General features: G+C 37.8%; 1 protein-coding gene and 1 long non-coding RNA gene across 7 annotated transcripts in view; one reads left to right on the plus strand and one right to left on the minus strand.

The window, feature by feature from the left end:
- Positions 1 to 337: 337 nt before the first annotated feature.
- On the minus strand, positions 338 to 5342 carry LOC307140523. The gene is made up of 5 exons (XR_013818253.1): positions 5228 to 5342; positions 4986 to 5096; positions 3421 to 3533; positions 2083 to 2172; positions 338 to 1056 (listed from the first exon to the last, which is right to left on the minus strand). It is a non-coding gene; the product is annotated as an uncharacterized lncRNA (long non-coding RNA).
- A 451-nt stretch (positions 5343 to 5793) lies between these two features.
- The window catches only part of rbm5 (RNA binding motif protein 5), a 34673-nt gene continuing 13523 nt past the window's right edge, over positions 5794 to 26943 (plus strand). For 2 of the 6 annotated variants that reach the window (XM_079841711.1, XM_079841713.1), the window contains exons 1-15: positions 5794 to 5956; positions 7488 to 7549; positions 11222 to 11414; positions 12604 to 12759; positions 16570 to 16639; positions 17216 to 17289; positions 18032 to 18115; positions 19367 to 19427; positions 19876 to 19947; positions 21046 to 21206; positions 24040 to 24137; positions 24244 to 24331; positions 24414 to 24482; positions 24571 to 24640; positions 26551 to 26651. In XM_079841711.1, the coding sequence (XP_079697837.1) occupies positions 7509 to 7549; positions 11222 to 11414; positions 12604 to 12759; positions 16570 to 16639; positions 17216 to 17289; positions 18032 to 18115; positions 19367 to 19427; positions 19876 to 19947; positions 21046 to 21206; positions 24040 to 24137; positions 24244 to 24331; positions 24414 to 24482; positions 24571 to 24640; positions 26551 to 26651 (1338 nt within the window). In that variant the 5' untranslated portion in view covers positions 5794 to 5956; positions 7488 to 7508. The remainder of the gene's footprint in view (positions 5957 to 7487; positions 7550 to 11221; positions 11415 to 12603; positions 12760 to 16569; positions 16640 to 17215; positions 17290 to 18031; positions 18116 to 19366; positions 19428 to 19875; positions 19948 to 21045; positions 21207 to 24039; positions 24138 to 24243; positions 24332 to 24413; positions 24483 to 24570; positions 24641 to 26550; positions 26652 to 26943) is intronic. The other 4 variants (XM_079841714.1, XM_079841712.1, XM_079841715.1 and 1 more) reach the window with 4 other exon arrangements.

Here is a 26943-nt window from a genome sequence, read left to right on the forward strand (position 1 = left end):
TGTTGCATTGACTCAGTTAAGTTTAGCCAGCATTAGTAGTTAAGTTAACCCAACTTATATGTATTTGTTGAAATAACTTGCAGTAAATTGGGACAACGTACTGTATCAATTAATAAGCATTTATATTTTTTTGTTAAGTCAACTTAAAAACATATTGGTTGAACTTAGTTTTTCATGTTTTCACAACTATTAACCAAGTTTAATTGACATAAAATAGTATTTTTTCCTCAACATCACAACTTAACTTTTTGAGTTTACTAGACTTCATTGCTTGCTTTGACAAGAAGTTCTAGATATCTACCTGGAACCAGATTTTTTAATGAACACAACTGCAAAATTGAATCTCTCAGCATTTATTTTTTTAAACAGATGCACAGTACCCAAAAACAGACAAAAAGAATTAGCTTGCAAAGATATAAGAACATCACAAGAAATGCTCTTTTTTTATGCACAGACCCATTCTTAGAGAATAGTACAAATAATTATTGTCATGATCAGATATTTTCCTTACAGGAACAAGTGTACATGAAGAATTCACAATAAGCTGTGTTTAACAACTTCAAATAAAACAGTGTCTTCAATTCCCAATCAAATGTCAAACATGACAAGGAAAGAGCAGCAGGACAAGGTAACAAGAAAACAGTCTTTCAAGAATACCAATGTTACACTTAAAACAATGAGATCTAAAATAACAATGGTCTTAAACTTTAAAACCGTGTAACAGTGTAAGTGCTAATAGTAGCAAGGAGGAGAAAATTGTTTCTCATCTCAGCAACTTGCTCTTCAATGAGTGAACTCTTGCGGTGCAACAGTCTGATCCAACTCCAATGAACAGGCGCTGTATCACTTCAAAAGTGAATTTTAATTCCTTTGGGTAGTCAAGGTTTAATGCGTACACCAGGCCCATCAGGTTCAGAAAAGCATTAGGTATGTCACTCAGGTGACGCATCACCACTTCTTCCTCAATCACCAGGGCAACGTCATTGTAGAATTCAGGCAGAGGTTCCATCACATTTTCCACAACCACTAGGAATCACCACACTCTCGGTCACTGGGCTTTGTAGAATGAAAACAAAATTAAGGTACTATTAGTTAAAACCAATTTCACAAACAATTTAAAGTCCCCAGACCCCAGCAAATTAAGAGATCTAATGTAAATTTTTCCCTTGTTTTGTCTTAAAGGGTTAGTTCACCCAAAAATGAAAATTCTGTCATTAATTACTCACCCTCATGTCGTTCGACACCCGTAAGTCCTCCGTTCATATTCGGAACACAAATGAAGATATTTTAGTTGAAAGCTGATGCTGAGAAAGGCTTCAGATAGGCCTCCATTGGCATTCAGTACATTTACACTCACAAGACGCATAAAAGGCACTAAAAACGTCGTTACAAAGTCCATCTCACCACAGTGGCTCTACAATAATTTTACGAAGCGACGACAATAGTTTTTGTGCGGAAAAAAAAATTCAAAATAACCTTATTCAACCTCTTCTTGTCTTCCGTGTGTGCCTCCACGACGCATGCGCGAGAATATGACGTAGCGCCGGCGTTCGGGAATCCATGAAATGCTCACTTTAGCCCCATTTGAGCACTACGCCGAGACCTAAAGCACGATCAATGTAGAATTCAACAGCTTAGACACGCGTGTCTTCCTCTGCTTGTAAACAAATCGCTTCTGGGTCATGTGTCCGAACGCCGGATCTGCGTCATATTCTCGCGCATGCGTCGTGGAGACACACACGGAAGACAAGAACAAGTTGGATAAAGGTGTTATTTTGATTTTTTTTTTTTCGCACAAAAACCAGTCGTCACATCGTAAAATTATTGTAGAGCCACTGTGGTGAGATGGACTTTGTAACAACATTTTAAGTGCCTTTTATGGGTCTTGTGAGTGTCAATGTACTGAATGCCAATGGAGGCCTATCTGAAGCCTTTCTCAGCATCAGCTTTACACTAAAATATCTTCATTTGTGTTCCGAAGATGAACGGAGGTCTGACGGGTGTCGAACGACATGAGGGAGAGGAATTAATGACAGAATTTTCATTTTTGGGTGAACTAACCCTTTAAAGGTTTCAGCTTACCTCGCATATCTTCATGAATTTAGAAGGAGTCTCTCGCATGTACCACGGCAGGCCAAGCAATGCTGCAGTCCTCATCCTTTGGTTTGATGTCTGTAAAATATAGGATGGTTAAAGTACCTGCTTTATTGGTTAAATCCTTTGTTTTTCCTTTTCATTTATCCTTTCAACCCCTCCCTCTGTCTTGAAAAATAAAAACATTAATTTCAAATGTGTACAGTTGTATACTTTTGTTGTAAATAAATCACCAGTGATGTGGTACAACAACAGTTGTTTGTTACATTTTTGTTCAGCACCAAAATACGATTTAATAGTGGATGTAACCAGCTCATGTCACTTAAACCAGGAGTGTCAAAGGGTGCTTTCACACTGGTCTCGTTTGCTGCGGTCTGGACTCTGAGCCTGAGCGCGATTGTTCCCGGCGACCCCGGCAGTGTTTGTCTGGTTTCACACTCAACTGGATTCTATCGAACACGGTGTGTTATTACGTCATCACAAACGTGCATGACGCATGATAGAAAACAGAACATGGGTCAATATATAGGTTTTTTTTTAAATTCTGTGCTCTTATGTGCAGCTGAGTGAACAACACAGGTTTACGGTGTGTGAGTGTGTTTGTGTCGTATAATGTGGGCTTTTGCTGCTTGCAAACTAATTCTTTTGAGGAGACAGTGGATTTACAAATTTGTTGTCCTGATTCCACACGCTATGTGCGAACACACTGAAGGCCCACTCTCGCTCGTATCAAAGATAAATGATCAACACTATCATCCCTTACAAGAGTTTTATTTAACTAAACTAGTCCACATTATGATTTTTGCATTGCGGTACCAAAGCCAAGACTACCTGGAAGAAGTGGTCTCTATTCGGTTGCACTCGAACCGTGATGCGGTTCGGGTGAATGTGAAAGCAACACGGACTCGGGTGCGCACTTGTCCAGGAAGTAATGTGACCTGCGCATGCGTTTTAGCTTATTATGAAGTATTTAGTTAAATATAATGCATGTGAGGGGTGATGGTGTTGATGATTTACCTTGGATACGAGCTAGAGTGGACAACAAATTTGGAAATCCACTGTCTCCTCAAAAGAGTTTGTTTGTAAGCAGCGGAATACCACCTTTAGCATCACACACACAGAGTAAACCTGTGTTGTTCACTCAGCTGCACATAATAGCACCGAATTAATAAAGAACACAATATATTGACCCATGTTGTTTTCTATCATGCGCCGTGCATGTTTGCAATGACATAATATGCACACAAACGCACCAGGGTTCGACAGAATCCAGTTGAGTGTGAAACCAGACCAAATATAGATGCATGGGAGTGAACAGTGACTTGCCTGATGGCGGTGTTTAAGCTTGTAGTGGATGATTAAGGCACGCAGGTTGGGCGAGGAAAATCTGCAAATTTTGCAACACCACCTCATCGATTTCTGCTTCCACTATACTGATCCTGCAAATAAAAAAATAAAAAAGTAAAACTCCATCTAAGTACACATATACATGTTACATTCAGAAATATTCACTGAACATAGGGCTGCACAACTATTCAAATATCGAATTGCGATTACTGATACCACGATAACATAATTGTTATAGGAATAGGAACTACCATAGACGTAAGTGTACGCTGAAATAAAGTCTCTCACGCGTTAGCTGAGAAGGATTTGCATGCAGGTATGATGTTCATTTTATTAATCAGGAGCAGTTTCCGTGATGTATTAACAGTTTTTGTTAGTACTGTGTATTTACCATGGTAAGTGTTGTTTCCATAACCCAAAAATACCCATTTATGTTCACTTTGTCTTATTTTGTATATAGTCTGATATTAACTTTGTTATTTTTAAAAAATATTTTTAAAAGACTGAACTAGTTTGGGACTGCTATTAAATAGCTTAACCTTGTAAAGCGTTTATTTATCAGTATTAGTCATATTCTTACAGTTTATGTTTATGTTAAGTAAAGGGGGACAGTAATTTTTTTGAGTCTACAAATTTTTTTTTTGTAAACAAATGTATAATAGGCATAAATGTGGGTAAAATGTAAAAATGTGGGTGCCATGGGCAAACGAGTTGAGAACCACTGTGATAAAGCTAGGCTATTTAAAACATCATTTAATCATTTGAAATTAATAAATCACCCATTACAATTTTAAGGGAATAATCGAAAATTATGTTGTCATAATTGTGCAGACCTAAAACATCTTAAACAAATTTTTTTTACAACTTTTTATTTCTATTTCTGGTGATGCATTAAATGTTATACTTATGATGTTGCTGTCAATATAAAATTGAGCAGGCTGTAAATATAGCTTTTATTGTGAAAATGTTTTATATAAATAACGTAACCCTGAAATTGATGATTCTTTAGGGCTTCACAGGTAACACAATTGACATAAAAGTTGAATCTTGTGATAATGAACTAAGTGTACAAATTAATATGTATGATATATATGATTTATGTACAAAAAGTTGACATTATATTAATACAAAATCATGGCAAGTTGCCTATATAGGCCGACAGAAGAAGCACCGTTTGCACATGCTCAAAAACGCATGGTATGTCATTTGAAAAAAATAACAACTGGCCGTTTAACATAAGTAACGTAAATCAAGCATTTATAGTAGTAAGTTAATGGTCAACACTAATTATGGACTAGCGGCGGTGCTTCAGATATTAACGTTAATGGTCATTCTGTGTTTCTAAAAAAATTTTAGATCCGATTAAGAACACGCTAAAAAGTAACTTATGTGTACAATATTTACTATCATTAACATATACTAGTCAAATCTCTTTCTGCTCACGTCTCGATAGCAGCTCGGTGTCTGTCTAACACACTGTACAGCTACCAAAAATGTGCGTTCCTAAATTTTACATGAAAGAAAGAACAAATCAGGGTACTTACTATAAAAATCCATCTGTAGATCTCCTTTCGTCTTCGTCGCCTTTTTTTCTCTCGCATCAGCAACTCGTGTCGTGATCTCGTCTTCTTGTGCAGAAAATGGCGATGGCGCGTCTGGTTCAATTTCAAATGCGTTAGTACGTCATCATGACGTAGAGTTTCTGGCACATGCGCATGAGGCAGGAAATTGAAAGAACCTATGGTTTGTTGTTATATGAACACATTATTTTAAGTTTTCCATTTACCTTTAAGTTGAGGTTGTTATAACGCATCCTATTGTGTAGTGAGGCACTGCAAGTTGACAGGACATAATTTTTATTGTCCACCCGACTAAAACTCAGAATCACTTTTTACAGTGTAGGGATATAAAATGTAATAATATTTATAATAATATTATTTATTATAAATAATAATATTTTATAAGAAAAAATTTTTTTGCCTAAGGCAATGGTGAAGTGGAAACAGGATTATCATTCCCTTTGTGAGTTCATTTTAAGCCCGCCATTTAGTAATTTTTAAATAATAGTTGAGTTATATAAAACTACCCAGGTTTGGCAAACATTTAACAACCGGTTTGTCCATTTTCAACCCAACTTGGGTTGTTTTAAATCCAGCATTTTTTTAACAAACAAAAAACAACATACATCACAACAAAAATCAGAAAGAATAAATTTTATATATTATACATCATAAATTGCTCAGTTAAATGTCTCAAATAGGCATTAGAGGAGGAGCGATCGACCGAAACGGCTTAAAGGAACTACATTTCCCATCATGCAACAGCAACAACACGCCAGCATCGCATCTAAATGCATTCTGGGAAGGAGAAGCTTGTAGACCATTTTAGCTGCAGATGACATCTAATGAGCGGATCAAGAGTGTGATCTTTTTGCGAGAGGTGATCTGTTTGCAGTCATTTCATTTCTCAATATTTGAGAAATATTTCTCTTCAGTGTTTCGTTGAAATATATTTGGTAAGTTTTCGCTGTTTCTGGGCGGTTTAATCGCCCTTTCCAGCAACAACGCGACGACACAGTCTCCATTTTGATGCGCCTTCCTGTAGCTTAACGAACTTCTCACATAACGAAAATGGACATCACACGAACAAAAACTACTACCACAGGCATTTTAGACATGTACCATTGAAATAGCATGTGTTTTGGACATATACTGATAATACCGTGTTTTACGGGCATGTAGGTTACCATGTTATTCTCTGAAGTACATTGAAATACTACGTAAATATCGCTAACGTTACATTGAAATGCATTCACAAATACGTTCTGTATGTGTGTTTGGAACACTTAATTATAAATTGTCATTGATACATGTATTTACTATAGTAATAACTAAATTATGCATAATTACATGCAAAAAACCTAACCATAACACCTACAGTATGGACATGTAGTTAACTAATATTACTCAGTACTTAAATATATAATTGCACTGCGACAATGACACCTTAAAATAAAGGATAACCGTGTGTTTATACGTGCTGGGATCTTATCAAATGGTAATATTATGGTACATATATAGTATTTACACGGTACATTACTTCTCAGAATACCATTGCACACTCACAACAGAAAACACAGTAGTGCCAAACTTAAAGGCTTAGTTCACCCGAAAATGAAAATTCTGTCATTAATTACTTACCCTCATGTCGTTCGACACCCGTAAAACCTCCGTTCATCTTCGGAACACAAATGAAGATATTTTAGTTGCTAAAATGACTCAGAAAGGCCTCTATTGACACAATGTACTTTACACTATCAAGACCCATAAAAGGTACTAAAGACGTCGTTACAAAGTCCATCTCACTACAGTGGTTTACAATAACTTTATGAATCGACGAGAATAGTTTTTGTGCGCAAAAAAGCCCTAAATAACGACTTGTATAGTGATGACCGATTTCAAAACACAGCATCATGAAGCTTTGAAGCGTTATGAATCAGTGAGTCGATTCAGCGGTTTGGATCGGCAAAGTCACATGATTTCAGCGGTTTGACACGTGATCCGAATCTTGAATCGACTCACTGATTCATAACACTTCAAAGCTTCATGACGCTGTGTTTTGAAATCGGTCATCACTATATAAGTCGTTATTTAGGTTATTTTTGCGTACAAAAACTATTCTCGTCGCTTCATAAAGTTATTGTAGAGCCACTGTAGTGAGATGGACTTTGTAACGACGTCTTTAGTGCCTTTTATGGGTCTTGAGAGTGTAAAGTGAATTGTGCCAATGGAGGCCTTTCTGAGCCACTGGATTTATTCTAAAATATCTTAATTTGTGTCTGAAGACGAACGGAGGTCTTATGGGTGTCCAACGACATGAGGGTAAGTCATTTATCTCAGAATTTTAATTTTTGGGTGAACTAACCCTTTAATATAATTGATCCAAGAGCACAAATGTTTGTGGTTCTAACACACAATACTTTGTAATTTCATATGGTTTGTGTTCATGATCACTGTAACTAATTGTTCTATACTTTTTTTTAACAGGCCTTGTATTGAGAAAGGAAGATGGGTGCAGATAAACGGTCAGTGTTTTATGACATGATGAGGTAAATATTCTCACAACTAGGGATGTGCCCAAAGCCTAAATCCGAAATTCGGAAAGGCGCGGAAAATGAAAAACGCATTCTGAGAGCCCCTGAAGGGACATGTTAGGGTCGTTTACATTACAATACATCATGATTTCACTTATCACTTGATGATAGTAAGGAGAGATGACTGACAGGAGTCAGTTTGTAACACATCCTGAGCATTTTTGACAAATATCCTATCTTGTAAAATGGTGGTCAGTACCGCCGCTCCCTATACACAGAGTACACGTGATTGTGAATTGAAATCGAAAGTAAAAAGCGAGCGTGATTTTAATAACCCGCATATTGATAGCGGCTCCCTAATACCCACAAATTATAGTATTTCATAGTATCACACTGAACTGATCGACAGCTTCAGTGATAATAAAAGGAGCAATCTTTACTTGTTTTCTGTGTAATTTAGTCACAATTCGAAGAGAAGTTTTTCATGAGAATTTGTGAATTCCTACTTTTTTTCCATATATTAAGCCCGGGATACACTGCACGATTTTAGCAATCCTGGGCGGCTAGCAGACAAGCGACACTCCACCTGTCACTCAAAGTGGCCACGCCCTTAATTATGCAGAACTTTAAGGCTTTATATAATGTAAATGAATGAGTTATAAAATAATTCACCCCCTCACAGTCGTCATGAAGGGCAAAATTAGCCGTATAGACCAAACCCACAATTTGTCTCAGACTGTAAACATGTGTTCTTCTGCTGTAAAGTTGGGCATTTTAACACGAGCTCAATGAGATTCTGCTCCTTCTGGAGTCTGTCTCTAGTGGCCAGTCCATGAACTGCAGTTTAACTCACTTCCGTATTGGCTTCAAGAGAAACTGGGGAAGGTTGCCGCTTGGTTTTAACGTCATGTTGCGTTGATTTCATGTCACATTTTTATTGGCTGGTCAGTAGACATAGGCCGTAGCAGGAAACGCACTGCGACGATCGTGCTAAATTTCTGACACCGTCAGAAAGTTATCGTAGGCTATCTTTGGACTCAAGACTGTGACAACGGCCGTCTTTGAACCTCTCTCACTGTACGACATAGTAGTGCTGGGCGGTATACCGGTTCATACCGAATACCGGTATTTATTTTTTTTATGATATGAATTTTGATGATACCGCAATACCGGTATATGTCGCTTTAACAACGTTCGGAACGCAGCGCAGCGCGTCATTGTTTGAGAGGGGACCCATTTCATTGATGCACTGTAGTAAGAGCAGTCAGAGCACAGTTGAGATCGCATTACAGCACAGCCTATGGCTGAATCCTATACCCTCATTCACTATTCCCTACGTTATCACATTTGAAGGAGTGAATGAAAACGTGCGTGAAGTTGGACAGCGTTGTGTGTACATCGGCTGTACACTCGTTATTGCGGTGCAATGGGATAGAATGAGTGCACTCAATAACGTCCAATATAGGGTTTCGGACACCACTACAAAGCGCTGTCCCCTCCAAATAATGCCCTATTTGAGGTTATGGGGGCGATTTCGGATTCAGCCCTTGATTACAGCGGGGAATTCAAACTACACGCGGCGCGAGAGAGAGAGCGGTTTCTGCGCGGAGCGCCGCGATGAGATTAACAGCGTTCTCCTCATGGATCATATAGCATTGATATAGACCGGAGCCAGCGCGTTTAAGTTTTTAATGGACATATTTCATATACTCTACTGCTCTAGTCTAGACATGAACCAGAAGCGTGTATGCGCGCATATTTCATCACGTCTTATTAAAATGAAATGTATGCACTGATTACACTGATACAACCGTATGTCTAATCACGAACACGCTGACACAATGGCTTATTCTTCTACACAAAAGACAATGATGTAAATGAATAAATAAACTGAACAATTCAAAGAAGAATGGGCCAAAAAGTAACTGCTTTATTCTTTCTATGTTAAACTGATGTGTGTCATTCGTTCAGAAAGTGCTCTCTTAAATGTATTGCAAATATCCGCGTTTCTACTCGTTTTGGCAGTTTGTTGTTATATAGGATTAGATTTTTAAAATGCTTAAGGTGCCCTCAACTCAACTTTTAATATTCAGGTGTCTGTAAGTATGACTCTGAGTGTGTTGCAGGTCTTTGTTTTATTAGTTGTTGTCTCTCCACAGCATCATTTTGTGAGGCTTTGTTAACCTGTATTAACTCTAGTGTGGAGTTTTTCTACAATATTCACTCATCATGACAGTAAAACAGGGTATTCTAGTGAATCTCCTGCAGTATTTCCTCTCTCAATCAGTAGAAAATGTGATTAACACCCGGTCATGCATAGGGGAAAAAATACCGTCATATACCGTGAAATCGATATAATTTAGAAAAATACCGTGATATACATTTTTGGTCATACCGCCCAGCACTACGACATAGGACCATAGATAAGGAGCCATGATTGTTTCACAATGGCAATCTTTCGTCTGGGAAAGCCGAAAATTGTGCAGTGTATCCTGGGCTTTAGGGGAGTGGAAAAGTCATTAAAGGGTTAGTTCACCCAAAAATGAAATTTCTTCCATTAATGTCTCACCCCAATGTTGTTCCACACCCGTAAGACCTCCGTTCATCCTCGGAACACAGTTTAAGATATTTTAGATTTAGTCCGAGGGCTTTCAGTCCTTTGAATGTAAGTGTATGCACACTTTGCTGTCCACGTCCAGAAAGGTAATGAAAACATCTTCAAAGTAGTCCATATGTGACATCATTTGGTTAGTTAGACTCTTTTGAAATGTCGACAATACATTTTGGTCCAAAAATAACAAAAACTAAGACTTTATTAAGCATTGTCTTCTCTTCCGGCTTTGTTTGAATACACGTTCACGACGCCACAATGACGCTGCTGACGTAAGACGCTGTGACGTGTTATCTTTGGCGATTAGGGCATCCGGGACATGCACACTTACGCACCATTTAAAAAAAATAAAGCAATACAAACAATGTAGAACAGCTTGTTTACAGCGTGCGTCTCCCTCAGACTACAAACGAAGCTCTGTCGCACCAGATAACACGTCACAGCGTCTTACGTCAGCAGCGTCATTATTGGAAGAAATTTCATTTTTGGGTGAACTAACCCTTTAAGTGCTCCTCTGCCGATATCTACTGGTTAAAGTGGTAATTTCATGTCTTAAAAAAAAATGTATGTAAAGTGCTTGTTTGCCACAAAGTGTTAATTTTCCTACACCGTTAAACTTTTAGTTTTACAAATCACATTAAAAATAAATAACGATAAAATTGGGTAATATTTAGAGCTTTGAAGTGCTGGAAAAAGTACTTGAAACCTTTGAAAAGTGATTGAATTTCACTCTTAAAAGTTTGATGATTCTCATATGTAACACAAATTACAGCTCTTATCAGTTGGGCTCGTGGTGGAGGCACCAGTGCGACCTCTAACAAAATTTAGTCGCACCTGCAGGAAAAAAGGTCGCAAAATGCCACTATTTGGTCACAGTCTGGAGCCCTGAGATGGCGCCCACCAGTTATATACAATATGATTACCCCAATTATATATATTTTTCCCATCATCATATCCCTTCAGGTGCTCATTAGAATGCGTCATTTCCTTTACGAACATAGTATTCGGCTTCGGGCACATCCCTACTCACAACTTAATATGGACGTCATAATGTCGTAATCTTGCTGTAACTCTAGGATTAGCCGCACAGAACGCAGCGGCCGCTACGGCTCTGAACAGTCTCGCGATGACGAACGCAGGGAGCGGCGAGAGCGCGACGATCGCGGATACGAGTCTCATCGCTGGAGTGATGATCGCCGGAGCAGTGACCGTTACGATGGAGAACGTGGAGACAGAGGGGATCGATACTGGAGCAGGGACAGTCCTGAGGTGAGGACTTGCCAATATGAATGTGTTTATTAGATGTTTTGACCAGGGCTCTGAACCGGTTCAAGGAACGAAAACCGTAAACGAACGAAATTTTAAGAGGAACGAAAACGAAATCAAAATCAATTTGAATCGTTCTGAACAGAAACGTTACTTTGAAATGACCATTAACCGGTTAATAACGTTATTTTATCGTTCTCTTTAATATTTTAATTTGGCAGTGACCAATCATGAATAGAGTAGCTACAGCATGTGACGTTGACGGATCAAGCGTGAGTGAAATGCCCGCGCACCATCATCTATGAATCTACCGGTAACGCAAGTCAGTGTAGAGCGCGCATTTACATGCCTCAAGTACATTTCTTTCCCCGCTGAGGTCTACAATGAAAGCGCAGGTATTGGAGGACATTCTTTTCGTATGTTTAAATAAGCAGTTCGGACTTTAAGCTCAAATAGACTGATTTAGGCTAGTTTATGGATTCCGTTTAAGCCTGTCCAAGTAGGCTATAGCATCTACCAAACATTTTTCCTATAGTCTTTAGATTGCCAATACAGGTCAATATTTTCTATATAGACGGTTGATGCTTCGTATTAAATGGTATGTTAAATTGCATTAAATGATCAAGCTTTATTAGCTGACTGAATTTGATTATGTGATGCAGTGTTTGCTTTGAAATTAGCAGTTGACGGTGCATTAAAAGAGCAATGGTTATCCAGTTTATTTATTCTTTATTCATGCAATTTTTAAAACAAGTCGTGTTGAAAAAAAGTTATGTACAGAGAATTTTATCACTCTTCTGAAAAGAATTAGGCATATAGAGGGCCACTTTCCGCTCCATTAAAACAGGTCAATATTTGTCCCGCTGTTTATGCTTTGTAATTAATGCATGTATTTCTGTTGTGGTTTTAAAAATGTTATGAAATAAATATTCAAGTTCAATTATCATGCGTTATATTATTATTGAGTGAAAATAAGTCTTTGTTTATACATATTTGTAGGCTAAATTAAAATAACGTTATTATCCGATATTTTTTCAAATCAACCCGTGTTCGGAACAGTAATGTTTAATGAGGAACGCAAAAACGGAAACGTTAAAATATCGGAGTCAACCGATTGATATTTTTTCCGTTTTTAAGCCCTGGTTTTGACATGGGTTGATGCTCACTTTACTAATTCTCATCCGTGTAACAGCGAGGGAGGAAACGCCGCAGCAGCGACGGGTCCGATGACGGACACCATTCGGATGGTGATTACTCTGAGCATGATTATAGAGGAGACCCAGCTGATGAGAAGGAGAGCAAGACCATCATGCTCCGGGGTCTGCCCATGAACACCACAGAGGCAGATGTAAGTCCTTTGTCTTTTTTCCCCCAAGTGGTCATAAACAGTGTCTTGTGAAGTTTGCATTGTGACAAGAAATCTTAAGAGTTGTGGAAATTACTATATTATCAGTATAGTAATCAGTATCAGTGATTTATGAGAGTATTTTGACATTTTTGTGTGTATGTGTCAATTTGCGTGCATAAGGAAGAGAACTTCATTATCACGCACTATTCATTCACTATGAGAAGCGTGTGTGTGTGTGTGTGTGTGTGTGTGTGTGTGTGTGTGTGTGTGTGTGTGTGTGTGTGTGTGTGTGTGTGTGTGTGTGTGTGTGTGTGTGTGTGTGTGTGTGTGTGTGTGTGTGTGTGTGCAAAACAGAAAACAGCGCATGTGTCTTTTGTGCGCTCAAATGGTTAAAAATCACAATAAAATGCAAACACAGTAAATAATAATATAATACATAAATGTAATAAATATTTTAAGCCCGATACAGTGGTATTATGGAAATTTCTGCAGTGAATATAATTGTTTAATTTAAATTGATTTATTAGGATGAAGTATATTAATTAATTTCTGCAACAAGATTTTATTAAACCATTATTACATTTATTTTAGCATTATTTTTTAATATTCCAGGCCCTGAGCTACTAAAATCTTGTCATGGAAATTTCTGCAGTGATAAAGCTGCAGGATAATTTGAGAATCATGTTTTTTTTTGTTGTTTAAAATAGAGATCACTGTTCTCCCACAATTCTGAATAGACAAGCAAAGTAACATGTACTTTAACCCTTGTTTCGTAGAGTATCGTTTGAATTTTAACGATTCCTCTTATCAATTCTTATCAATTCCTAATTTAGATTCCAATAGGGTAAAAAAAAAGCTTCGATATCACATTTATTATTAGGCTATTATTGCAAAACATTTAATTGTAGCTCAATATCATGAACCGAAATCAACAGGATAGCAACTTTTGCCTATGGTTTAAAAATACCACAGCAAAAAATATATACATTTCAAGCATTATCAAAGACAAGTAAACACTCAGTAATTAAAAAAGAACACATTTGCAATTGCACAAATAAATACAATTGAACATAGATAGGATTGAAATAAACATTTTCAGGTGGGTACAGAAACTGTAATCAAATGTAAAATAACACAGCACTTATTGATAAAATATATGCTATACATTACAAATATTGTTAAAAGTTATTCTGTCTAGAACCTCAAGTGAATTTTCTCGTCTTTTGTTCTTTGATTAACGTTATCATAGAGACGCATCAAGAAAAACTGCCGTCAGCGACATAACCGACTGTGTTTACGAGAGTATTTTGACATTTTTGTGTGTATTTGTCAATTCGCACTATTCATTCACTATGAGAAGCCGTTCTGTGTGCATGCATGTGTGTATGTGTGTATGTGTGTGTGTGTCTGCAGCACAGAAAATGGCTCATGCATCTTTTTTGCGGTCAAATGGTTAAAAATCACAATAAAATGCGCGCACAGTAACCGATAAGCGCAATTGAAATGCGGGTTTCTTATCGAATCGCCGGTTCTGGGCAATATAGAACCGGTTCTCGATACCCATCCCTACTGTTTCGCCAATCATTCTTACGTGTTCGGGTCTTTAGCGACCCGATCTATATCCAACACGGATGGTTCTCTACCTGTCGCGATTAATATAAAACTCCTGAAATTAGAGTAACAATTATAGAAGAATAAAATAAAGCATAATTTGTTATCTTTGGGTATGGGTGTTTGAATTGATGTCCCAATCTTCAGTCTAATCATGCAGCTCTAATAAATAATGGTAAGATTAATACATTTATGAAAAGAATAAAACAAATAAATTAACAAAATTATAACCAAAAATATATATTTTTATAGTTATAAAAAATGCATCTTAAATTTTTTAGTTTTAACTTATCATATCCTGGATTTCACTGTGAAAATTGAAATGAAATCTGGCTTGGTGTCAAACACACTTTACAGGGTACTACTACCCGCGGGATCTTAAAAAGTCTTAAATGTCTTTAAATTCAAAATCAAAATTTTAAGGCCTTAAGTCTTAAATTCGCTGAAGTTTTGAGTTCTAGGTCTTAAATAATTTTAAACGGGTCTTAATTTTCCTACGTCCATGTAACGCTACCTCTTGCTCATTGAAATGCTCCCGCAGCGTGTGTGTGTGTGTGTGTTGTAGTTCGTTTTTTCGCTAGTCCAACTATAGTTTGCTGTATTACAACTACAAATGAGACCAACATGCATCTTGTATTGCAGCCAATCAGCTTTCGTGTTATTGGCGCTAGTCTCTCTCGGATTGTACCACAAACACATCAAACGGATTTTATTCTTCAGCTTCAGTTCTTCCAGTTCCGCGATCGTGAAAGCGAAGGCGAATCTTTCTTAATTGCCATCTCGCATAATGACCAAATAAAAGTATGCTATTCCCGAAAGCACTTAAAAAAAGTTTAAAAAGCGATGTAAAACCCAAACTCATTCGCTTCTGACCGATGTCAGACTGGCCGCGGATTCTGTGCGCGCGTTTGCCGCCTTTCAGCGCTTGCGCGAGTGTACCGAATCAAGGCTCATTACTGTAGGTCTTAAAGTGAAAGCAACCCAATATAGCCTAGCCTATACCCCCTCCTGTCTGTGTCATTAATATTAATCAAACAACAACGGGAAAAAACAAACAGTAGCCTACCTAAACTAAAAGCACTGTTTGTATCTGTATATTTAAGTTGTATTTATTTGTCCTATTATCAAACAAGATTCTTGCATTTTGTTTGTTTTATTTCCTTGTGTGACTATTGTGCATCTAACATAAAATGGTAAATGTGGCATCCTAATTATGAAAAAAAAAAACATGCACATTTCTGAAAATGACGGTAAAAGATTTTTTTTTTTTTTAAATAAGTCTCTTCTGATCACCAAGGCTGCATTTATTTAATCCAAAATACAATAAAAACATTTTTTTTTTTTTTTTTACAATTATTTAAAATAACTATTTTATATTTGAATATATTTTAAAATGCAATTTATTTCTGTGATTCAAAGTAATTTCAGCATCATTACTCCTTACTTTAGAGTCACATAATCCATCAGAAATCATTTTTTTTACTTTCTATATCAGATAAATGCTGTTCTTTAGAACTTTCTATCCATCAAAGAATCCTAAAAAAAATGTTTTACATAACTGCGTTCAACACTGATATTAATCAAATGTTTGTTAATCATTAGATCCTCATATGAGAATGAATAGTGAAGGATCATGTGACACTGAAGACTGGAGTAATGATAGATCCAGCTTTGATCAGCTTTCAGCAATTCTGACCTTTTCTTCACAATTGACTTTTTTGCGCAGTTGCGAGTTTATATCTTGCAGTTCTGACTTCTTTTCTCAGAATTGTGAGATCTAAACTGCAATTGCAAGTTATAAAGTCAAATTCTGAGGAAAAAAGAATTGCAACAATTTTCACGTTTATATCACAAATATGTGAACTCGCAATTGCGAGAGTCAGAATAGCGAGATAAAGTCACAATTATACCTTTTCTTTCTATTCTGTGGCGTAAACAAGCTTCCATAGTCATAATGTATGATTAAGAGCTCATATTGAAAAATGCTGGATTGTTAAGTAATGACAATAAACTGTACGTCTTTTAAAGACTTAGAAAGCAATATTTGGCATGATCCTTGTCTTTTATTCCCACCGTAGTAAAATTGAAAATGTACTGGAAAATGGTTGCTGAAAAAGAGTGGGAACCCTGGTCTTGAAAAGTCTTAAATTTGACTTGGTGAAACCGCTTTATCTGACGACTTCCCCTTGCAATCCACAGATTCGAGCAGCCATTGACCAGCTGGAGGGCCCAAAGCCGATGGACGTGAGGCTGATGAAAAAGAGAACAGGTGAGACTGATGTACCGCGGATCCTTTCCCTCCCAAAAAAACGTGTCCGCTGGGCCAACCTGCTTCCGCTCAAACGCCTTTTGCCATAGCAACATGTAATCTGAGCAGTTTTACCCCTCAGGCTACTGAGATAAGAAATATGTTGCACATTAGAGATACATGTTTTGAGGTAAGTTTTTGTGTGGCTCAAAATTGGCACAGTATTATTCATGCCAATTGAAGTTACATGAGCGTAGAAGCAGTCATGTATCTTCCTTATCTTGTTTTAGTAGGTAAACGGCCATCCAAGTTTATCTGATGGCAGCATCTGTCTCGTAAAGAATATTAGCTTGACTCAGTTGATCCACCTATGTTTATGACTGTTTGCTTTGATTATTGATTCTATATCAGCGTTAGGCCAACAGCTAGAATATTATATAAGGTGCTGTTGCTATGGTAAAAGTTTCCAGGCTACATCTCTTTGGCCTCTCTGGGTCAAGGGGGTCACGAAGCAGTTTGTGACAGAGTTTGAATGTTGTACCACTGAACCATTTAAACTAACACGCCTCCCGTCTGTATATCTGAATGCCTCTCTAGGTATAAGCCGAGGTTTCGCCTTCGTGGAGTTTTATCACTTGCAAGCTGCTACCCGATGGATGGAGACCAATCAGGTTGCTTCCTAATCACCAAGTCTAGCTTTTGCCCTGGGGAATAATGCAATTTCAGTACAAAAAGATAAACTGAGGGAAAAAAGCAAAGTTGCTGCCCCAGCAGACTATATGGACAGAAATGGACCAGATCTCTTGTTTTCGAAGGCAAGGTGTGACCAAAACATAGAAGAGCCATTTGATGGATACACTGGCTTTTCTCCTAAGTCATGTTATTACTGTTTGTTACCACGGGTAAAATAGAAAAGGAAAAAACACTGATTTTTTTTTTAAGAGGGAATGAGTAATGCAGTTAAGGTGTGACTTGAATGACTCAAATGGGCTACAAATTGTCAATGCATAGAAAATAATGTTTTTCATTTGTGATGTTGATGTTTTTTTTGTTTTAAAGTTGTTCAAGTCTAGCAGTAGAAGTGAAGTGTGGTGCTATATTTAACATCCCATTTCATGGACCTCAGCATTAAAATACCTCAGCATATAGTTGTAATCAGTTATTTTGCGCAGAGAAAGTAAATGCCTCGTCTTGAAAGTCCCCCCCCCCATCCCGTTTAAGAAAGGAGTGCCTTTTTTTACACTCTGTTCCGGCCCCATCCGGACACTCGGGTCCCAAACACACACCATCTTACACATTAAACACTCCCGGGCGATCCTCACCCTAAACCCTCGTGGCTAATGTGGTTGTTCTTGGGCTGAGATCAAGCCTTCACAAGAGACGAAATAACCAATCCCTTTCTTCCTTTTCCAGAAACTGCTGACCGTTCAAGGCAAGACTGTTGCCGTGCACTACAGTAACAACCGGCACAAGTTTGAGGACTGGCTCTGCAACTCAGTAAGTTACAAAATTCCCAAAAATTAAAGCTACAATATCAGTTTCATGATGAATCTTGTAACGGTCTCATACCCCTTTTCCACCAAGGCAGTGCTGGTTCTGAGCCAGAGCCTAGTTTCAAATCGGTTCTTTGTCTTTCGACACTCAAAGCACCAGCTCTGAACCAGGAAAAGTGGTTCTTAAGTAGCACCAAAAACATTGCTGGTCTAGAAGTGAGAACCGCTGGGGTTACCGGGACCAACACAAACTTGTGATCGCCATTTTTTAAATAGCAGCTAATCGAGCTAATAGCTGCTCGATTGTAATCTCTGTCTATACAAATTACGGCGAGCTGCACGAATGCTTTGGAAACCGGTTCTTAGAAGGCTTTGTCAGTCGAACCAACTCCGAAACTGAACTAGCACCCGGTTCATGCTGCTGGAAAAGGGGTATCAGAAATGTCATTTGTTTTTTAAAAAAGGTTTCACAAGGGGAAAATTTTATAATTTCTATGAAACCGAAGGATATATAGCCACACTATTGTTCAAATGTTTGCAGTCAGTTTTGTATTTTATGAAAGAAACTAGTTCTTAATCATCAGAGATTAGTTGAATTGATCAAAAGTGACTGTAAACACATTTATAATGTTACAAAATTGTTCCTATTTCAAATAAACTATAAAACGACTTTATATGCATCATTGAATCCTGGGGGAAAAGTTTTTGCAAACTGTTATATAATCAGAAATGTTTCTTCAGGAGCACATTACAATGATCATGTGATGCTGAAGTCTTCAGCTTTGCCATCACAGAAATAAATTACATTTAATATAATAAAATATAATTTTCAACTATAATATTTCACAATAGTACTATATTTTTAATCAAATAAATGCAACCTTGGTGAGACATTAAGAAATCTAATTGACCCCAAACTTTTGAACAGGTGTGTGTGTATATATAAGGTATAGTTATTGTTATAAGAAGTTATGTTGTATATTGTATTATTTTCCTATGAACATCCTTTGATGCAGATGCAGCATTAAAATAAATGAATATTGTAGAAAATAAATGACTTAATGTTCTCAAAAACGTCTCTAGCCAAGCGTTGCTTTGGAAAAGTTAGTTTTACACGTAATTTAATCGTAGTGTTTCAAATGGTCCACTTGGTGGGCGTCCATCACGGTAAGTGTTCAAGCCACTGTAGTGTGCTTGTTACCTGATGCCCCATAGCAGAAGTGTCAATTAAAACAATATGACCGGTTGCTTGCAGTGTGGCCTGTACAATTTCCGGAGGAGGCTGAAGTGCTTCAGGTGTGGCGCAGCTAAAGTGGGTAAGTAGATCCCTGAGCAGGAAACCGCTGTCTGCACCCATCCGGATGGTCCAGTCAAACACCGTCATGTCTGTCTTTATTCTAATAAGATGTATGTGGAGTTGTAGTCATCTACAGTTTTCTTTACTAATGCATGATAGTGATGAATTGTTTTTATCTCTTATAATTTCTGGTGTTTTCTTCTTCTTTTTTAGTAGCTATTACCTGATAGCTCCTCTTCAGAGTTGTATATGCTTGTTAAAAAAACGCAATAAGCCCTTATTATAATTTACAGTATCTGCGTCATCAATGCTAGTCATTTAAAAACAAAATGCTCATTTTGGCCGATAACCTTATGTCACTATGAGGATCGAATCATGATGTGCCCGAAGCTTTTAATGGGGCAGTGATGTGCTTTAAATCCGGCTACTGTGTTTGAAAACTCAATGTGCTTTTGCTCTGTGTTTAGTTTCAGATTCTGAGTCCAGCAGCACCACAGGAACCACAGAAACCCAACCCAGTGGAGATTACTATGGCGATAGTAAGGACATTTCCACTGAATTAGGGATGCACAATAAATATGATCTGAAATATCAATTGCGTTTTCAATTTCTAGACTGACATATAGGCTGCGTTCACACTGCAGGCTGAAACGACCCAATTCCGATTTTTTTTTTTGCCCTTATGCGACCTGTATCTGATCTTTTCATGACAGTCTGAACGACACAGATCCGATCTTTTCAAATGCGACTCAGGCCACTTGGGTATGTGGTCCAAATCCGATACATATCCGATCTTTTGAAATGCGTCTTCAGTCTGAACTGCCAGGTCACATGTATCCGACCCGCACGTCGTTGATACGCGACAAACGTCATCATTGTAACTCCCGTTCCTTACTCCAGTCCAGTGGTGGCGGTTATGCACAAGAAATAGTTGCTAACCGCCAATAAAAGAAGAAGTACGCACCTGTTCTGTTGCTAGCCAATACACTCCAACTCCAACGCGTTTCTGCACTGTTATGGGCCGCCGCAGACGTGTCTCTTCCTGTGACAAAGTTAGTTGAAGGCGCTCGCAAACATAATTGAAGGTGGATCTGGTCATTCTGAAGTTACTGACGAATTCGGTATCAGTAAAGCCACTCACATCAGTATCCCACCACTCCTGGCTGCGACTCCGCACACACAAGTTTCTCTGTACCGACGTTGCTACCACTGCTCCACAAAACGCCATGGCCAAAAACCTTGCTCTCCTCCTCTTTTTTAATTTTCTTCTTAACATTAGAAGGTTGTAATGGTGCTGGCTCCGTTGCGAAAATAACTTTAATAAAGCTAAACGAACTCCAATGCTGACGCCCATATTTGGCTACTTCCGTAAACAACAAGTGACGTCGTTGACCGTTGAGTACTCTTCTGCGCATGCGGGTCACTTCTGGGTCATTTCACGTTCACACAGGAGATCACAAAAGGTTGCATTTAATTGGAAATGTGAACGGCCTTGCAAAAAAAATCGCATTTTTTCAAAAAATCGGAATTGAGCATTAAGCCCTGCAGTGTGAACACAGCCTTAGATGCCAATGTTGGCTGATACCGGTATAATCATCAGGAAGGTGTGTATGTGACATGTTTGCATGTTTTGACAGCCATCATCCTGAGGAACATCCCTCCTCAGTCCACTGTTGAAGCCATACTGTCGGCACTCGCCCCTTTCGCCAACCTCTCGCCTGGCAACATCCGCCTCATTAAGGACAAACAGACGGGCCAGAACAGAGGGTTTGCCTTCGTCCAACTTGCCTCTCCATTGGTACCTATTTTCTCCCTTCCTCAGTCTATACAAATGTCTTTAGTTCTATAGATCAAATAGAGAGTCTTTGTTCTTTTAAGTGAAATGTGTTTTTTTGCAATGCTGGAAGATATAAGTACTTTTTAGGGATGTCAATTTACACATTCTCATGATCAATCGTCGTTTAAATTGACGATCGATTAATCGTCAGCCTTAATATTGCAATGTGCGTCTATAGCAGTGGCTTATAATCCACTGTGTGACAGGGTGTGCAAATGCTGCTCAAAACGCCATGTTCCTCACCAAATCAATGAGAAGGGTTTTTATTCTAAATGGAGTTGATGTGATTGATCATTTATCAGGGTTTCCGCGCGGTCTTAAGAAGTCTAGAATTTCAAAATCAAAATTTTAGGCCTTAAAAAGTCTTTAATTCGCAGAAGTATTGAGTTCTAGGTCTTAAATCATTTTAAACAGGTCTTAATTTTTCAACGTCCATGTAACGCTACCTCTAATACTCATTGAAATGCTCCCACAGCGCTTTAGAATGTTTTTTTAATTGTAGTTCTTTCTTTCGGTAATCCAAATATAATTTGCTGTATTACGACTACAAATGAGACCAACATGCATCTTATATTGCAGCCAATTAGCTTTCGTGTTATTGGCGGGAGTCTCTTTCGGATTGTACCACAGACACATAAAACTGATTTTATTCTTCAGATAATAGTCCTCCAGTTTTTCGCATTTCCGTGATTACTAAATACAACGAAAAATCAACAATGCATTTTGAGATCCTGCATAATTCGTAATTTCACTGCAAAATAATGGCAAGATACCAAAATTTATGCATTTTGTTTATTCTACTGTCATGTGTGACTATTGTGAATCTAACATAATACAGTAAATGTGGTACCCTAATAATGAAATGCAAATTTCTGGAAAATTCACCACAAATTCAGTCATTTTGATCTCAAAAATCACCCAAAAAATATCCTGGTGGGATTGAGCTATGGGGAAGTGCAAGTTTATCGATACAAATGTATCGAATTGTTCAATTTGAATAAATAAATTTACTTTGCAAGTCATTTTGTGGCTGCATTTCCTTTTATAGGTCTTAAATTTCATTCATAATGGTCTTAAAAATGTCTTAAAGTCTTAAATTTGACTTGATGAAACCTGCAGAAACCCTGTTTATAAAAATACTTATTTAATAATCAAATATAACGAGTAATACAACACGTCACAAATGCCGTCTCAGATGTGTGCTGGTCAGAATGTGTGTACGTGCTCTTCCTGGAACAACGCGCTAAAAATGGCAACTAAACCCGATAAATTCACAACGATTTATTAAAATGGTGTTCTCATTCATGTATATTAATGAGAATTATTATAATGTTGTGTAATATGAAAGTCCCAATCATAGTTATTATTAGCTGTGCATTGCTGTTTGAGCTGCGCATGCTGAAACAACACTTTGCTAGTGCCTTATTTAACTCCAAGAAATGCATCCTACATGAGATTAATCAGATATATACAAAAACAAATTATATCTGCACAAAATGACGCAAATCCCGTGCGAATCGGCATCTGTGATTTGGCCAGGATTAAGCGGATCATATATCATTTTTGCAAGGTTTTTGTGTCCTGTGCACATTTTTATCTTTATCTTTCACGAAGAATGGAGCTAGGCTGCATAAAATGCGCCCGTTATGAATTCCCGTGCGGTCGCGCGGATTATACTTTCACTTTAGAATGAGCAATTTGGGAGTAAATTGCTTGAATGGTGAGTTTAATATTATTCTTAATGAAAAACACAACAGTACAATGACAAACTTGCTTAAATGGGCACTTTTACATTTAGCTTTGAAACTGAATCTTCCGCCGTATTATTATATTGCTCAGTTCAGTTTTTAATTGTAGCGTCTGTTCTCTAACTGAACTAAATTATTTGTATTACTATAAAACAATCAAAATTATATCGATACGACTGTTTATAATGCCGATATTTGGAGCCGATACTGCTTTTGCTCCCTTGATTTACATCATAAAAATGACACCATGATCATGATGATAACAATTTAAAAATTAAAAAAGGAACATTTATTGAACTAAAAAAAACAATATTTAACAAATAGTAAAACCAGGTGAGGTAGAACAAGAAAAAAATATTTCAGTGGTGAAACTAAATTCTGAAAATAAATATTTAAGCATAAATAAAATAATTACACTATTGCACACAGTATCAACAAGCAAGCATCATAATAAAGTGCACACTGACTGTACTATACTTAAAACTTTTAAACGCTTAAAACTATTTACAAACTAGTCATTTAATGCTTAGGTGCACTTAACTTAATCTCTTGAAAAAAATATTGGCGAACACAGCAGCCTTGTATTGGCCGATACATGTAAAAATCGCAAATATCGGCCCGATATATCGGTCTAACACTAATCTGGGGGAGTAATTTCTAAATCAGATAATACTAATCCCGTGCGAATAGGGCTATAGTCATTAGATGTGCATTGCAGTTTGAGCTGCATCTGATGAAGCTGAAGATGATCACCAGGCCTGCATTACTAGCATGTTAATTCTTAACCAAATACATCCTGTATGAGATGAATAAGATACACAATACCGGTATTACAACTTGCATATTGCACAAAACAAAAGCCTGTGAATACACACGGAAATAGCCATGAAGGTGTAATTCTAGCCTTATAAAATTACATAACTCCGTCGCGCTCGCTTCATTTCCTCTTTACATGTTTTGCGGTTGGGCGTCGCCGATTAATCATTATCATCCCTAGTACTTCTGTTTGTTTTTAGCGCATTCTGATGATGTTTGTGGTTTTGCAGGAAGCATCACAGCTCCTAACCATCCTACAAGGCTTACAGCCCCCTCTCAAGCTGGATGGGAAGACTGTAGGAGTCGACTTTGCCAAAAGTGCTCGCAAGTACGTACCTCTCACTCATATCCTCATGCTGTTATCTGTAGTCGTCATGCTCTGTAGCTTGATTAATAATTCAGTTACTAAAAAGCTTTTTTTTTTTTTCCCTCAGGGACCTGTTATTACCAGATGGAAACCGTGTTAGTGCCTTTTCGGTCGCCAGCACAGCCATCGCAGCTGCTCAGTGGTCCTCTAGTCAGGTACGAGCAACTTTATTGCACCCATGCCTCAATGTTAAAGTTGAATTATGCATGCATAGATTGACTATATTTGACTTTACAGCCTCAGCAGAGTGTGGAGCCGACATCAGAATACAGCTATCTGCAGGAGGGATATGTATCCTACTCACAGGTCAGCTGACTGCATCTTAAACAACACAATGTGTAGTACACCGTTTAAATGAATCAGTTTTATAGTGAAGATGGTGTGTTGTTTTTAGGAGTACCAGGCGTACTATCAGCAGCAAGCTGGAGTTGTGGACCCTTCCCAGGCTAATGGCATACTTGGAGGTAACGTTTGTTTAATTTGAGAATCATAATGGGTGGTTAGAGCTCATTATTTTGCCAGATCAACATGATCTTTTGTGTAAAAAGTAGGGATGTACACGACTAATTTCATAACCAGTTAAACGGAAATCTAACCCCTCCCTCCGTCTTTATATGCGATCAATCCATTTGAAAGAACACTTAATCTATGAATAGGCAAATCCTATACTGAATGCTAGGGCTGTGCGATATGGAAGAAAAATGCGATATGCGATATCCTTGTTAAATAATGCGATACGATATTGCTTTAAGTGTGTAAAATCTATTTCTTTCCCCAACTGATATCTTTCACTTAAAACATAACCTACTGTGTTTACATGAATACTCATCAAGACAGCCATTCTTACATAATGTGTGTATTTGACAGTTCGAGTGTGTAACAAGACACGGAAAAAGAACGGCTTGTGCGCACGTTTCGGTGTGTGTGTGTGTCAGACAGCGCGAGACTGCAAGGAGTTGTTTTTTGCAAGTTATTGCGTTTAATAACTCTTTTTAACGTCAAGCAAGTCACATAAGTAACAGTCGTGTGCCCAGTCTATTCTCTGCATCAACCTAAAACGTACACTTTTACAATGTTGAAGTAGCTTATTAAAATCATTCAGATATTGCGTACCTTTGCGATATGTTCATTTGCGATATTTCGATAATTTCGATATATTGCGCAGCCCTACTGAATGCCGCTAAAAATACATTGCGATGTGCTTGCCTTATGCATTATGATCGCTGTATTAAACTTGAGCGTTCACTTAAAGGTGCAGTGTGTAAATTTTAGCGACATCTAGCAGTGAGGTTGAGAATTGCGTCACCCAGCGCTCTCGCCTCCCTTTCGGAGCACATAGAGAAGCTACGGTGGCCGACAAAAATGTCGTCGTCTGAGACAGCACAGAGTAGCTAGCGCTCTGTAGAGGAGTTTGTCCCTTTAGGGCCACTGTAGAAACATGGCGGCACAAAATGGCGACTTTACTGTAAGGGGACCCTCGGCCTGTGTAGATAGAAACGGCTCATTCTAAGGTAATAAAAACATAACGCTTCATTATGTAAGGTCTTTATCCACCACTGAAAACATAGTTATGTATATTATATTGCATTTCTGTCAATAGATCCTCATAAATACTACACACTGCACCTTTAAGCAATGTTGGCCATTATAGAGATAAATTCAAATCAATAAGAGTCAATAAGTTCAAACCTAATAGCCAATTATAAACAGATTTCCTCAATAAAAGTCCACCAGTCAGCATGTTTAGGTATTGTTGTTCCATGGCAACCACTTGTGTGTCCGGGTTTGAACGCGCTTTGTGTATGAAAAGTAAAAATCGCAAGAGTTTGATGTGTACTGACAACTAGACCGTGTTTTCGTATAGATACGATGTTGATATAGCAACTGTTCAAGTGTAAAGCAAATTTCATTCATATTGTTTCTCCTTTCATCCAATATAAAATGTTGTGCCGTGTTATCCCTCATAACACATCTAAGCAAGCTTAATTATTACTAGTTTGACATGAGAAGAAAATGGAAAGTTTTGTAAGCTTTCAAAATCCTCACTCATCTTCCGAGTGGAGATTTGCTCTCAACGTGCCACAGAGAAAATCAACACATGCTAAATTAAATGATTTTGTTTTGCTGCAGATATACACTTTTCAAAAAATATATTGATTTCAAGATGTAACATTAACATGACGGCAATTTAAACGTAGCCTTTTAATAACAGACACAATATAATTAAAGTATAAACGACTAGTATTTTCCTAGTTGACTAGCAGCATCACTATCGTTTAATCGACTGGCTCGCACATCCCTTATAAAAAGTAAAAGGATTAGTGTTGCTTGCTGATTACAATGTGCAAAGCTGTGATTGTGTTTTGATTTACAGCAGCTCCAGGTGTGAAGGTTCCTCCTGCCGCTACTGGAGTGGTGATCTCTCAGACTGCGCAGGTCTATCAACCTCATGTCATCGGCCAGACAGCTACTCAGGTGACGTTTTTATGCTATGAATTGGCTATGAATATACATACATGTACTATATTGCCAGAACAGGGTTTCCGCGGGGTCTTAAAAAGTCTAGAATTTCTACATCAAAATTTTAGGCCTTAAAAAGTCTTAAATTCGCTGAAGTATTCTGTTCTAGGTCTTAAATCATTTTAAACAGGTCTTAATTTTCCTGCGTCCATGTAACGCTACCTCTAATGCTCATTGAAATCCTGCAGCACTTTAGAATGTTTAACTAGTCCAAATATAATTTGCTGTAATACGACTACAAATGAGA

Source organism: Gobio gobio (assembly GCF_949357685.1).
Source record: "Gobio gobio genome assembly, chromosome: 17".
NCBI lineage: Eukaryota > Metazoa > Chordata > Actinopteri > Cypriniformes > Gobionidae > Gobio > Gobio gobio.